The sequence below is a fragment of the Coturnix japonica genome, chromosome 6, assembly GCF_054131305.1.
Source record: "Coturnix japonica strain WE chromosome 6, WE-NBRP24, whole genome shotgun sequence".
NCBI classification, from domain to species: domain Eukaryota; kingdom Metazoa; phylum Chordata; class Aves; order Galliformes; family Phasianidae; genus Coturnix; species Coturnix japonica.
This window is the reverse complement of record NC_140668.1, coordinates 38,398,038-38,412,884: the sequence shown is the minus strand read 5'-3', so window position 1 is coordinate 38,412,884 and position 14,847 is coordinate 38,398,038. Positions and strand designations below refer to the sequence as shown.

The window sequence follows — 14,847 nt, the reverse complement described above, 5'->3', positions numbered from 1 at the left end:
CACTAGATATTTATTGTTAGTAAATATTTGCGCACCTTCCTTTCTTCCCTGCGCTTTCTCCTTGAACAGATCAAGCTGGTTAGTGCAATTCCAACCCAAAGCCAAGAGGGGGAGGGATGCGATATGAAAACATCCCAAGGAATGTCACTGGAATATTCAAGTAAACACTTCCAGACTTTATTTTCCAGATGTGGCGGCAGCAAAGATCAAATTAATGCTGTAGAACAGCTGATTCCAACATCAGATGTGGGACACCAACTTCACCCTGGGAGCTGTGCACCCATCTTGGGCTGCCTGAGCTGTTGGGAGGGCTCCTATGGGGGGGCTGGATCCATGGCAAGGAGCTGTGCTGGTTCTAGGGCAAGGAAATGGGAAGTGATTGCAATGTAAAGAGTCACTCAAATGGGACTTTGGGGTGCAGGGGGGGGATTAATGTAGTAGGAGTCAAAGGGGAATAGCAGGGCTGTGATTGGGATGGTGGGAAGGGAGAGGTGGGGAAAACCAAGGATGTTTGTTTTGCAGCGGTTTCAGGGATGAATGCAAGGAGGAAGGAAGCCGGGGGCAGCGTTTTGGCAGCCTGAGGCTGTGGGTTTTCGTGCTGAGACAAGCCCCGTTGGGAACCAGGCAAAGCCAGAAGGCTCTGAGCATCAACAGGGGCTGAGCAACAGCAAGTCAGGGGGCAGCTTTACTTAGGGGGGTTGCAGCCTTATTGGCGATGCCTTCAGTAGGAAAAACACCCCGAGAAACCCCAGTGTCGTGATGTGTGCCCGGCAGAGGGCAGTGCCACTTCGCTGCCATCCCCCCCCCCTTCCCCTCGCAGCCATCTCCGAGCCCCATCCCAACCTTTTATGATGTGAAAGACAAGGGATGCTGCCGCTCCGACATCTGGCCTTTTAAAATGATGATGACTTCTTCTCACGTGATGTTTTTCTATGCTCTTCAAAGCTCGGGTTTGTTTGTTTGTTTAAAGCAAGGCTTCCAATCCCAGCATCTGGGAGAAACCTTACAGGAAATAACCCGTGTGTGTCTATTAGTGCTCGAGTGCTCATGCCATGGCAATGTTTATCTTTCCCCTCCGTATGAGCACGCAGATGGCATGCAAACCTATTGCTGTGTCCTGCCAGAAATGAGAGCTTTGGGATCAGAAAACTGCAGCCCTATAGGGTTGGGGGGGGGATGGGAGAAGTAGGCGTTGGGGTGGTCAGAAGTGAGCACAGGTTTTGGGAATAGGGAGTGAGGTTTTGGAAGGGGGCAGCCAGGAGGAGACAATGCAGAGCCATGATTTGGATGCCCAGAAATGCCAATTGGGTCAATAGTTGTGTTTGTTTAATGATGAGTGTTGAAGAGCTTCCTAAAACAAGCAGAGAATGATGGAGAGCTCTGAGAAGGAGCCCTATGTGGGCTGAAGGCTCTGGGCAATTCAGGCTTATAGCCAGCAGTTTACATGGAGCTCTCCCACTCATTTCAACAGGTAGAAATTCTCATTTTCACCCCATAGATGGATTATAATCCAAAATAGCTCCTTTTCCATGGGACCCAATTACCTGCTTGGCAGAAACCATCATTTTCATACACCTTGGGATGTTCTAGCAGCGTTGCATTGAATCCAGAACACACAAAGATGAAGTTCACGTGCTGCACTTCAGGTTAGAGACAGCATTACTCAACCTGCTGCTTTCAGCATGGATTCATGGTGGGTTAAAGACACCCCCCTATAGGGACACGACACCCCCCTATAGGGACCCCCCTATAGGGACACGACCCCCCCCCCATAGGGACACGACCACCCCTATAGGGACACCTCCCTATAGGGCCACCCCTATAGGGACACGACCCCCCCCCATAGGGACGCCCCTATAGGGACACCTCTATAGGGACATGACCCCCCCTATGGGGACATCCCTATAGGGACACGACCCCCCCTATAGGGACACGAACCCCCCTATGGGGACACCCCTACAGGGACACGACCCCCCCTATGGGGACACCCCTATAGGGACACGAACCCCCCTATGGGGACACCCCTATAGGGACACGACCCCCCCTATAGGGACACCCCTATAGGGCCACGACCCCCCCTATAGGGACACCCTATGAGTCCCTATAGGGGACAATGAAGCCATTAGGGCTTGGTGCCTTAATGCAGACTGCCTGGTCCCCAACTCAATGCAATGCAAACCCATCCTAATGGACTGAGGGCGCTTCCTCCTCATCTCCCTTCCTCTAAGGGACAATACCAGGCACGGCAGGAAGAGGAAGCCCGTATAGTTTCCATATCACAGCCCTAAAGGCGGAACGAAGCCTCCCCCCCACCTGCCCGCCCACCCGCGGCCCCACACAAAAGCGGCTCGCTCCCACCCCTCCCCTATTCAACCAGCGGAAGGGGGCGGGCCTAATGATTGACAGGGGGATGAGGCGGGGACAGCGCGCCGACAGCCAATCATCATCCGCGAGTATCACGGCGGGCCAATGGGGAGGGAGGTGGGCGGGGCTTCGCCGCGAGGTCAGGCCGGGAGTGGAGGCGCTCGTTCATTTCTCTCTGGGCTGGGACGCCTCACCGCGGGATCCCTCCGCCTCGGGCCGCTTGTGTTCGCTCACCGTCCACCTCCGCGCTGCCTTCAAGCAGGGATTCATTCCCGTTATTGTGTACACCGGGTCGGCTCTAGAGGAAACCCAACGCTCCGGGATCCGAACGGACGGAGGATGGAGCGGCTGAAAGAAGGAACCGCCCCGTGAGGGATCGCTGAGGCCTGCTCGGGGCCTGCACCCCCCGCGGCCAGGCCGCGGCTCAGCTCTCAGGCCTGCACCCCCTGCGGCCGCCCTCAGGGGGGGCCTCGGCCGGGCCCTGCCCGCCGCGGGGGGCTGCTGTGTAACGCCGGGTCCCCTCAGCCCCCGGGGGAGCGGCCGGCAACGAGGTGCGAGGGGGGGACCCCAGGTGTGTGCCCTGAGGGCCGGGGGTCGGAGGAGCAACATGGTGGAGAAGCGCTGCCCTCGGTTGCAGCGGGACGGGGTGTATCGTTGGTTTTCGGAGCTGCCTTCGCCTCAACGAGTGGAGTTTCTGTGCGGCCTGTTGGATCTGTGCATCCCGTTGGAGCTGCGTTTCTTAGGAGCCTGTTTGGAGGATCTGGCTCGGAAGGATTATCATTCGCTTCGAGATTCTGAGATCAAAGCCAATAACCCAGCCGATCTGGGCAGCCTCACCAACCTGACGGACGAGGTGGTGCGGAGCAAACTGCTGGTCTCGCTCGCTTTGCTGGGTTCTGCTCACCGAGAGGCCGCCGGGGTCCTTTTCCGGACCCTCACCCACATCGATTCCGTCATTAATAACTATGGGCTGCAGCTGAACGAGGGCCGCACTGGGGATGAGTTCCTGTTGCTTTTCACCATGGCGTCCAACCATCCCGCTTTCAGCTTCCACCAGAAGCAGGTGCTGAGGCAGGAGCTCACCCAGATCCAGAACATCATGGCCAGCAGCAGCAAGAATCCCAGCACCTCTACCCTCAACTCCATGGCGACCTATCCAGGCTGCCATAAGGTGGGTCACACGCTGAGATGGCATCGCTGCAGGGCGCCCTGCTGTGACTTTCAACATAGGCTCATAGAACGGCTTAGGTTGGGTGGGACTTTAAAGATCATTGAGCTCCAACCTCCTGCTGTGTGTGGGTTGGCTGCCACCCACCAGATCTGGTTATCCAGGGCTGCATCCATCCTGTCCTTGGGCACCTCCAGGGATGGGGCACCCCCAACTTCTCTGGACAAGCTGTTCCAGTTCCTTACCTCCCTCTGAGTAACCTACATGTCTCCCTTTTTAGTTTAGAACTATTCCCCCTCGTTCTGTCACTATCAGACCATGTAAAAAGTTGCTCCCCCACCTGTTTACTTGCTTCCTTTTAGTACCTCTCTTCTTTCAACCCCTTCTTTCTCTTACCGCAGGTGTTCTAGTAGTAAATGTCAGCCTGAGGGGTTGACAGGTCATTCCTCTTGTTGATACTGGGGGTAAAAAGAGGGTGTTTGAGGAGTTCTTGTCTCAATCCATGAGAAGAAGTTTCACAAGCTGATTAAGAAGGATCAGTCTGAACTTCAGCTGATTGTTCCTGGGAGTTCTTCTGCTTCCCTGCTTCCGTCAGGTGCATGGAAGCCCTGTCTCTAAATGTGGGGACAAAACATCTGTCTGAAAGGGTTTAGAAGACACTCGAAGGGAAGATCAGGTTGGGAAGTAGCTGCTCAGTATCAAAGTCATTGTGGTGAGTTTGGGTTTGGGGCAGGCAAACGTTTGGAGTTGCTGATGTTAAAGAAATGTGGTTGTGCTGGTCTCCCTGAACCACCTGGGCATTGACCTTGGTGTCAGAGGTTCACCATCATTAACTTGCTATACACCTTAGCAGCAATTAAGCTAGGCAGTATCGTTTTAAAGCCTTCTGTTGGTAATGAGATCTATCAGTGAGCAGTGAAGTGCTCCCAGCTGCCTCCAGCTCAGGAGTCAGGCTGCCCCATTGACTGCCTGTGTAACCTGCTTCAAGTTCAACCCGAGTACCAAGGAAGTGGGTGTGTGAGCAGTGAACAGCCTGCAGCTCCTGAGGCTGCACTGACTCAGCCAGCAAATAACCACCTCACCCTTCTGATGGGAGAGACTGTGTATACCTGAGGGCTACAGAAATCTCTGCATTGGAATTGTATCCTAAATAAAGCTGTTGCTGAGGGCTCAGCACGGATTCCATTGAAGTTAAGCACTGAATCTCAAACTGAGACAGAAGTGTGCTCTTACTCTTCTGCTGAATGCAAATTGCTTTCTAATTTTGTGTTGGATTTGGATGCTGCTGCTTTTTTTTCCCCCCAGCTTTTGTTGAGGGTTCAGAAACTGATTTCTCTTTATCTTCCCTTTCTGTGTGTCTAAACAGTGCTTATCCCTGATGTTTTATTTTAAGGGGGAGGAACAGAGTGAGGCATTGCCTCTATTCGCTTTCAACCTGTACGTGAATAAAACAGGCATGGAAAGAATATTTCACATAGAAGGGGATAATTGAAACCAGGATGAGCTTCATGGCAGACACTGAGCTACTCACACCTTCCCTTACTCTAAAGGTCTGAAGAGCCTCAGATTGAAAGACTATAAATCATCTATGGGCTTTCCCAAAACAAGATGAGCAAAAGAAGGATGTAATTACACAGGCAGGGGTGTTTTTCTTAGGCTGTGCCTTCAAAGCTTTAAGAATAATGCATATCTTGTATAGGTGAAAAGCTCCATTGCTATTGAAGTCGATTTAAGATGGATGGAGGATCCATCCCGCTCTTCCTGCCAGCACTGAGGTGCTGTCACTTCTGTAGTCTCTAAAATGTGTGTTTTGCTTGAACAGACACAGATTTCCTTTTTTAAGATCCTTGAGGTCTCTGGATGTGGATCGCTCGGTCATTTTGCTACTTTTAGAGTGCGTAGCTGGCTTAGAACAACAGTTGGATGAAGTAAGTGGAAAAAAAATGCCTTTCTCCATTCAGCCCTGTTTAAATATGCACAAATAAATTCCAGCCCTGCACACTTGAAATCTTGTGATGTTACCAAGCCATGTTGTGACAATACTTGTGTTGTAACATCACCTAGGAATAAAGAAACAACCAAGGCAGACGTCAAGAGAAAGTGAGCTGCCCTGGGCCGCTGCCTGCCAAGTCCTGCACTCCTCATCCTCTTCAGACCTGGAGGAGAATTCCTTCCCCAGAGCCAGCGCTTCTCATCACTGCTGCTTTACTACAGCCTGAGTGACACTAAGCTGGTGCTTGGAGACAGTGCGGTGTGATTACCTTTCTCTGTTCAGATCCCTGATGATCTGCACACCAGGGAGAGGTGAGAAGGAAGGTTAGGCTGTTGGACAGCACTTCTTGCACAGTCAGTTCTATTAAACTATGGCCCAGCTTGATACTAGCTACAACCTTTCTTCCAAAGGCCTGGAGCTTGCAATCCATCTCCCATCTCTTTCAATTCTCACAGTGTAACAGCTCCAAAAAGCTTGCATGTGATACAGTCAATAGTGTGAACAGTTGATACAAAATTACAGTAGAAGTCATGATTCTTGGAGTTGTTTGGGGTGGGTGATCCCATGTAAGCCTGGTTAGCCACACAAGTCACTGCTTTTGCAGTTGCTGAATGTGAGAGGGCACAGAACAGCTGCTGATAACTTTTTGCTTTAAGTTTTGTGCTTCGGGATTACTGGCTTATATCCATTTTAACAAGATGTAGAGGAAAATCATAGAGTGGCCTGGGTTGAAAAGGACCTCAAAGATCATTCAGTTCCATCCCCTCTGCTATGTGCAGGGTCTCCAGCCACCAGACCAAGCTGCCAGGATGGTGCCTGAAGGCTCCTTTCTGTGCTGAGGCTGTGGCTCAGTTCATAGGACAGGGGCTACAAGCATCAGGACACAGCAAAACCAGGCCTGAATGTGTGACCCACAGGGAAAGAAGCATCTCAGAGCTGTCTCCAGGTGTCATGTAGATGCCTATCCTGTGTAACTTGCATCAGCGAACACCATTTTTTAACTGCAGGTGAAAATGGGGAGCTCTTCATTCATCCTTGGTGGTTTTGGGGGCCTTTAGGGATGCCGTCCTTACAGAACCCCTTATACTCCTGTCTTGTACATGATGAATACAGGGGCTTGCTCAGACACCAGAACTCATCTAGGTGTAATGTCAGTCTCTACACAGACTGATGTTTTCTTGTATCCTCAGCACTGAGGACATAACTCCTAGAACAAGAAGGGAAGTCGCTTAATTAACTCACTAAGACCATTCTGTGAAACAAGGGAAGTAAGATGATGCTTTGGCTGCTTAGCACCTACTCTGCCTGCTGGCTGTGATGAGAGCTCTCCAGGGCAGCAATCTGGCTGGTGCTTCAGCTGCAGAAGCAGGGTCAGAAATAGGTCTGAGCGCTGTTTGTTTGCAGCTGAAAGGAAATAAGTTGGCGACATTGCAGTTCTGTGGCTGTTCCAGGTTGATAGCTTGTGAATGGGGATAGAGCTCCTGCCCAGTCAGCTTCCAAATACTGCACCAATATCCATTTTCAGCTTATAGCATAAGGTGCTATTTTTTGACTGTGCTAATTCCACGGGCTTATCCGAAACTTAGAAATATCTGAAGGCTACTGGAGTCGTGTAGAGCTGGTATTGTGAGGGCTGTCCTTCAGTACTTTCTGTATTAGTTTCTGCAGCATTTGCTGCAGTCTCTGACTTCAAATGTACAGCATCCTTGTTTGGAAGCATTTGGCTGTTTGGTGTGTTTGGGTTGCTAAAAGTGAGATCCTGTAATTCTTCAGTGATTAGGTTACAGGCACTGCTTGCTGGCAGGCTGGAGCACTAATTTCCTCTTTGGTCTTCTCTTAAATACGCAGTGGTACAGATGAGACTGGAGTGCCAATTAACCTTTCCATTAGGGAAATGCTTAGGGTCTCATGGCTTGGATTACAGCAGCAGACTTCAGAACTGGGTCTGGCCATTCTTTTGCCTCCCAAACACATACATGTGGTGGTGGTTTCTTATGCCTACAATGGCAAAGTAAATACTGTAGCTTTAAAGTCAGTGTAGTGTTGACATCTTAAAGACAGTTGTTATTAAGGCTTCTGGAGCAGAATAAGCCATGCTATGCTTTGAATGCTTGAGAAGCCAAAGGTCCTTCTGATGTCTGTGTGTTCCAATGCAGAAAGAGGGACACAGGCCTTATGGGGTGGAGAACAGGGATGGTCCCAAGGGCTGCTTATAAGGAGCTGTGTTTTGGTATTGAGCACAATGCAATTAAAGCCCCATTACTGTGTACTTGGTGTATATTCCTGGTATTAACAAGGTATCTGCAATTCTTTAAAGGATTTTTAGTGGATCATAGTCTATACAGTACAATCCAGACTTCTTTGGTCCATCTGTTCCAGTGAATTTGTGGTGGAGCCTTGTAGCAAGTGGGTGATTATCCTGAAGTACTGAAGTACTGCATGCCTCATTTCATCCCAGTAATAGTCTCAGAGGACAAAAGCAACCAATCTATTATCCTGTTTTACTGTGAGTTGCCTTCTCACCATCTTCCTACAAGAGTTGCTGTTGAAAAACATGGGCGCATCCCACTTGTGTGTGGTCCTGCTTTTTTGGTGGGCATTAAGTATTGGAATGACATGAGTTTCTGGCATGTAGCACCTTCAGCTACATTTAAGTCCAACAAAGCATTTAGGTGCATGTAAACATAAACGTGGAGCAGTGTTGAAGGCTCCAGTGGCTATATGAGAAGTAGGATGTGGCAGCTCCTAGGTTTCCAGTCCTACAAGCTTTTGGGCTCTCCTTGCTGTTCTTTCTGGCTCAGACTTAACCTATTGAACAATGTCATGCATCAGCAGGCTGACACTGGAGTGTTGGCAATGCATTTCTTCTAAAAGGTTTGGAACCCAAGCTATCTATCTGTTGGCAAATAGCAGCTTATCTACCGAAGCATGCAGCGGCTGTATCAGTGCCATCAAGCTGCAGCACTTCTGCAAACAGGATTGCACCGTGTTAAAGACCTTGGTGTTAACCTCAAAATAAGCTGCTGTTAATGCTCACTAATATGAAACTGGCAGGAGTGAATGGAGTTGACTGGTTTTTTTTCCCCTAGGCTTCAGTGTTCCTATTCCTGAGCACTGTTGTACGTTATCTGCATTGGTCTTAAGGCAGCTCAGCTTAAAACTGTGCAAAACCTTTTGGAAATGGGACTTCTGAAGGCAAGTAATGGCAGGGCTGCTTTTGTCGGACTTCCTTCCAGCTGCAGTCACAGTATCCCATTTAGCTGACTCCATTCTTAGGTTGGGCTCACTTTTTTCCTGTATAATTCATGCCTTAATAGGGACCGAAAACAATGTTTTATCCCTCTTGATGTACTTTTTTGAGCAAGTTCTTCCTTTAGATTTTATATCATTGTTTCCTTGAATTCTAGGTCTGGCTACATTTTAGGTAGCAAGCGTGTTGATCTGTTAGCATTGGCTCCATTTCAAGCTAAATCAGCAAATACTTGGTTATTAAGCCATATATTTTCCCTGTTCTGTTTAGTTATTCTTAAGGGAATGCATGATTGTTGTTTTCACTTCCAAAAGGAAAATAACAATTCTTACCACATTGTTTGACCTCTATCAGTCCTGTTATTTTTCTGAAAGGCTTTCCTGCATTAAATCGATGCTGTCCCCGGGGAGCGCAGCAAACAGTTCCTGCATCTGGCACCATGGATTTGCCACGTTTTTGCTCTGCCTTCAGCTGTCCTGCCTGGTGCCAGAGCTGTGTTGGGCAGCAGCTGTTGGAGGAAACCAGCAGCTGGTGGGGTGAGTGCTCCTGGTGAGTTTGTGGTGTGCTTTCAGATGGATCAACTCAAGAAAGCACTGCAAAATCCTAAAGAATATAAATCCTGTGCCTGTTGGTCCAGCTTATATTGAGAAGGAAATCATTGTGTTCTGCTTGCTGGCAGTTAAAAAGATGTGATAATGGCTGAAGTTCTGGCAGTGGCTGCTGATACCTGGATGCATTTGATGCCTGCAGTCAGCAGCAGGGCTCGTTCTTGGCCAGCTGCAAGGCTGGGGGCTGCAGGCTGCAGTCACCCAGGGGCCCCTTGGGAAGGATAGAATGGCTTTGCTACCATGGAGGAGAGGCATAGGAGAACTGAAGCTGAATCTCAACCTGTCACTAGTTATGGTGAATTTTTTGCTCTTCTTATGGCAGCTGCTTTAACTTGAAGGCTCAGGAGTCGAACCTGCTTTTCATTTGGAAAACCCAAAGTGTAGCTGTGAGCCAGATGCTTTGGGATGGGGGTCAGTGGGCATGAATTTAAAGTAAAAACTATTTAAGCATCTCTTCTGCACCCATGTGAGTGTCCATCTGCAGAGCTGGTGTTACTTCCAGTATCTTAATGGAGCTATGGATGGTGCATCACAGGGCTCTCCTGCTCCTCCAAGGACAGTGTCCTCTGCAGCACAAAGCTCAGGTTTGGGACAGAAGTAGATTAAATGGTTCTAACACCAATCAGCTCGCTAACAAAGAGCCCCATTTGGAACTCATCAGGGCTCTGGGATTGTTCTGGGCCCATGTGAAGCTGCTTCGCTTTGATGTGTGGCTGAATCAGTGCGTGAGGGGACATATGGGCCAGGTTATTCTTTTACTGAGCATATAAAAATTAAACCTTTCTGGAAGGAGCTGGAGGTTATTTAAAACCAAAATGCAAATTCTGAATTGCACGTCACGCTTATAGTAGAGCTGCTGGACAGAAGGGAGTACGAGATAGGAGCCAACACATTGTGATGCAGACTGCTTGCTTAGGGAGTTTTTTTGAACTCGTGTGGCTTTGCTCTTGTTCACTTTCAAGTATTATTTTTATTTGCTGATCTCAATCTTTGGAACCTGGCTGTTTTGGGTAAGGTGGTTTTGCCTGAATGTAATGCTGGAGCTTACTGTGTTATTTAGCTGCCCTTGGGAGTCCTTCCCCTGGCAGCAGGATGCCGGGGTTGCTCAGCCCAGAGCAGAGAGATCTTAATGAGCTCCAGGAGAGGCACAGCGTGAGGGAAGCTCGCTGGGGAAGGCTGCCTTTGGCAGGGGGATCTGAATCATCTCCTCCTTCCTTCAGGCTTAGTTTAATGGCTCGTCTTGTGAATGCCGGAGCTTGATGCTGGTTTTTCTTATTGATGAAAAGCTGTGCTGGGGAGGTGGAGAAGTAAACCTTTAAATCCAGAAGCAAAGTGCTGGTGCTGAGGAGGAAGGCAGGGGCTTGTAATCCTGTTTTCTTGTGACATTCCTCTGTCTTTCTGGGTTGGTTTCTTTGCACATCTAAGTTCTTGTGTGTCTGCAGCCATAGCAAGTCTTCCACTTGTAATACTGCCTTAAAATGTGTCTGAATATCAGTAGTAGATGGGATCTATACAGAGCCAGGGATGTGCTGGCTTTGACTTGCATTGCCTGGATCTCAGTGCAGGTTATCCCAGCTCTTGTCACTCTGATATAAGCAGGGTATCAGGGAGCTGCTCTGTGCTGCTACTTATCCCGAGCAAAAGGAAGCTGATGTTGAGATGAGCATTTTCTGCTTTGATTCAACAGAGACTAAAATTGACGCTCAGTTCTAATTACAGCTCTGCGTACTACAGGATTTCACGTGAACTCAAGGTGTGGAACTGAAATGGAGGCAGTGCATTAGTACGAGTGCTTTTGTTAGCCTTCACTACCTCTTCAAAACACATTTTCCTCTTTGAGATACTTACTTCTTTGTGTTCTGTGCTGCTAATGCAACTGTTCATCCACTTCTGCTTCTCATTACCTACAGAACAAGAGAGTAATTGCCTTGCTTATGAGGCAGGCGATGACTGTTTTGCCACCAGTAATAGATGTTTTTGTGTTGCTACATAATTGTGAATGGTCCTGTGGACAGCAACTGAAGTGGGCAGTGTTTGATTCTGCTTTTTCTAATGATTTATGTTTATTTCTTTCATTTTAAGTGATGGTGGTGATTGATTTCTTATGCAAAATGCAATAGAGAAGGTGCACGTTAAGCCATGAAGTTGACTCTGACAATGCAGCCTTCTGCTTGGGCATGAAATGGGCTTTCAAACAGCAGAGACAAGGATTAGTTTTTTCCCTCAAGTGGATTTTGTTCCCTGTAGTTCATGTGGAAATACTTGGAAATGCCTTTAAATCTGCCTCTGTGTAGGTAGGTGTCATAGAATAAAGTGACTGATGTTTTCCAGGAACCCTTTCTCTCTGTGTTCTCTCATTGAAAAGTTAAGGACTGCAGCGTGGAGAGCTTAATATCCCTACGACTGACTGCTGGGTGACTATTCTTTAAAAAAGAATTATACTCTTAAGGAGCTTTATAGATTATCTTGGCTAATCTAGATTTGCGAATAGCTGCTGACTACAACAACTTCCCTGGGCTGTTGCTTGTGGAATATCAATGACGTTGCTGCTGGCTTTTGGAAGCATCCACCTCCTACCTGCCTTCAAAGCTGGAGCAAGGTTTGGTGTTTGAACACCCAAGTTTATGACATCGGATTTTTGTGTTTTTCTTTCCAGGTCACTGCAAGGTCCGAGACCCCCATAAACAGTGTCAGTAACAGTTTGGAAAATGTCCTACATACATCAACACATTCCATTGAGGAGTCATTACCCAAGAGGCCTTCAGGGAAACACTCCAAAGGTGTGTCCTTTTCTGCATGCCTACTTCCTGCGGGGGCAAAGAACACTTGTATCTCTATGGCAATTGGCATTCATTTAATCCATTGGAGGCTGGTGTTGTGCCACTTCAGTTCAGAGTTGGGATGAGCACAAGAAGTCGTGGCTGGGCTTTTTTAGGTGATATTTTATCAGTCAGCTATGGTCAGCAAGTGCTAAGTGTGGTTATTCTGTTGGGAAAGGGTTGAAAGACCCACGGAGATCTTACCAAATATACTAGTGAGCAAATCTGATGCTCTACATCTCATTCTCATAATAGAGATGTAGTTTCATCATCTTTGTGATGAGAATCATCATAGAGATTCTTATCATTCAAGATTCATATCTTGTATGAAGTATATGGCAATGTGTGCCACTTCACTGAGGAGAACACATCTATAACAGCAGCTGGGCTACTGCTTGCTTCCACTTTCATTTCCTAAGAATACTTAAGAAATGGATGGAAGAAGGCAGGGAGCATAGGAGAAGGAGTTGCAACCTTTATAGCACTTGAGCACCCATAGCTCCAACCTCAAAACACCAAATACTGCTACAAAACAAGTCATTGTATGCTTACCTGGCTAAGGACTGGGCTTGATGAATTGCAGTTATTGCATTCAGTTTGCACACTCAGGGCTGGGATTACAGGTACTATAACATGTAGGTTAAAGTGTGACTGGGAGTATTGCTTACTGTGCTCAAAAGGCGCTGTTAAGTGAGGAAGGTCTTTGAACCACGAGCTGCTATGCACATAGAACACCTTTTGTGAACTCTTTATGGGGTACTTAAATATAGTTTAGCACAAGTTAAGTTGAGATCAAGGATTTCCAAGCACTTTGTGTGGAAGGAGAGGATCTGATGCAGCCTGGAAGTAGTTAACCATACCCACGAGCTGCTAGTTTGCCTCCATTGACCCTCCTTTGCTGTGACATACTCAACTATAATCCCAGTAGCAGTAAGTAGCAATCATTTTGAATTGTGCTGTAAGTAGCTGTTTTTCCAGCTGTAAAAGCTATCAGGATAGGAGAAAAAAATGCAGCACTAAGCAGAAGCATGGCTAGGTTTGTGGCTTTCATCTGATATAAATAGGACAGGGTTCAACGCTGCTCTCATTTGTACACTGTGGTTGCTGTTCCAGTACCATATATGCCAAGATTAGCCATGATACAGTGTGAAAACTAATTGTTTTCCTCTGATCTGTTGGTTTTTTCCCTTATGAAAAAGCTTATGGCTTTTTTAATAGCTTTCCTTACAGGTAGTTGGTGAAAGGAGCTGAGGGACAGATACAACTGGTTGGGTCAGTACCACTCTCTAAGTATTTCTGACTCTCTTAGCAAACACTCCACTCTTAATTCAGGAAGATCTACTGCCTTTTTAATGTCGAGTACATGGAATTCAGCTTCAGGAGCAGAGGGTGGATGAGTTGCTTGACCCATTGCATAATTCTTGTGTGACACAAGACTGGCTAGAAAAAAATCAACACATCTTGAGAGGACAACTTCTTGTTTGTGGTCAGAAATATTGAGCTGCTCCAGTCTGCATGTTTGTCTTGGCAAAGCACTGGAGCTGGAAGGGCCTCAGTTAAAAAGGGCTGTAGCTGAAATGGAAGAAAAATGAGAGGTCTCACTGAAGATTTGGTATCCATTGTGTTTAGTTGGATTAGAGGCAGCGTGTATTAATCTGATGAGCGTTTTACTTCTGACTTGCAGAAATGTTGGTAGCATTGCATGATGTGTGGTAGGACAGTGGCTGGTTTGTAGTGGGCTGGGCTAGGAGAGCTATTTCTGGCTGTACTTCCCCTAATCCACAGTTAGGAATGACCTGTTAGCTTCAAATATTTCATGTTTTGCTATGAGAGAGAGCTGAGAAGAGCAGAGTTAACTCAGATCTGTTTTCACGGACAAGGAAGTTGTCTTAAATGGAAGTAACTTGGGGAAATGGATCCTGCCCTCTCAGAGGTGGTTATGCTTGTAGGCAGACTGACTCACAGGCTTCAAGGTATTGACAGATCTCACTAGTGAAGGAGAAGGGAGACAAATAGGCCAGATCCTTGTGTTCTGTGTGACTGCAATTTCAGCAGGGACGTGCTGCTCGATCTTGGTTTCTTTTCTGCTGTTTCTAGAGCGCAGTTATGATTTTTAAGATGCCTTTAGCACTGATCCAAACAAAGCAATCCAATTCAAATGCAAGTTGAGCTTTTTCAGCTTACTAGCTGAGTAGTGCAGTGCTGTTTTCCTCTTGTTGCTCTGGGCTTTTTTCCACTAGACTATAAGAACTGAAGCTCTGCAAATGTAACTGCAGTAGGTGTCAATGTCTGGTTGATTCCAATTTCAAAGGTGCAATTTCGTGCTTGGAATGGCATGCCTGGTAGGGAAATACTTCCAACAGCAGCACAGGGATGGTTCCTGCTATAGGCAGGGCTGTGTTTGTGAGCTCAGTGCCTGTGCAATAAGCAATCTGACTTGGAGGAGTTCTGATGAAGGTACCAAAACTGGATTTAAGGAGCCCACTGGTTAAATACAATCTATTAATCAGCAGCTTTTGTTTTACAGCCAATCCTGCTGTGGTAGCTTAGGGAATTTCAGTCCTTATGCCAAAGTCCAGAAGAAGCTGTTTGACCTAAGGGAAGTCCCATTCACAAAGCTAATCAGTAACAAGCTGACGGAGCTC

The 14,847-nt window shown here is 47.5% G+C and overlaps 1 protein-coding gene across 2 annotated transcripts in view; it reads left to right on the top strand.

Annotated features, from left to right (window-relative positions):
* The first annotated feature begins 2,512 nt into the window (after window positions 1-2,512).
* The window catches only part of ZCCHC14 (zinc finger CCHC-type containing 14), a 37,395-nt gene continuing 25,060 nt past the window's right edge, over window positions 2,513-14,847 (top strand). The window contains exons 1-2 of one of the 2 annotated variants that reach the window (XM_015874190.3): window positions 2,513-3,535; window positions 12,040-12,163. In XM_015874190.3, coding sequence (XP_015729676.1) covers window positions 2,972-3,535; window positions 12,040-12,163 — 688 coding nt within the window. In that variant the 5' untranslated portion in view covers window positions 2,513-2,971. Of the gene's footprint in view, window positions 3,536-5,817; window positions 5,837-12,039; window positions 12,164-14,847 lie in introns of those variants that run through there. The other variant, XM_085551915.1, reaches the window with a different exon arrangement.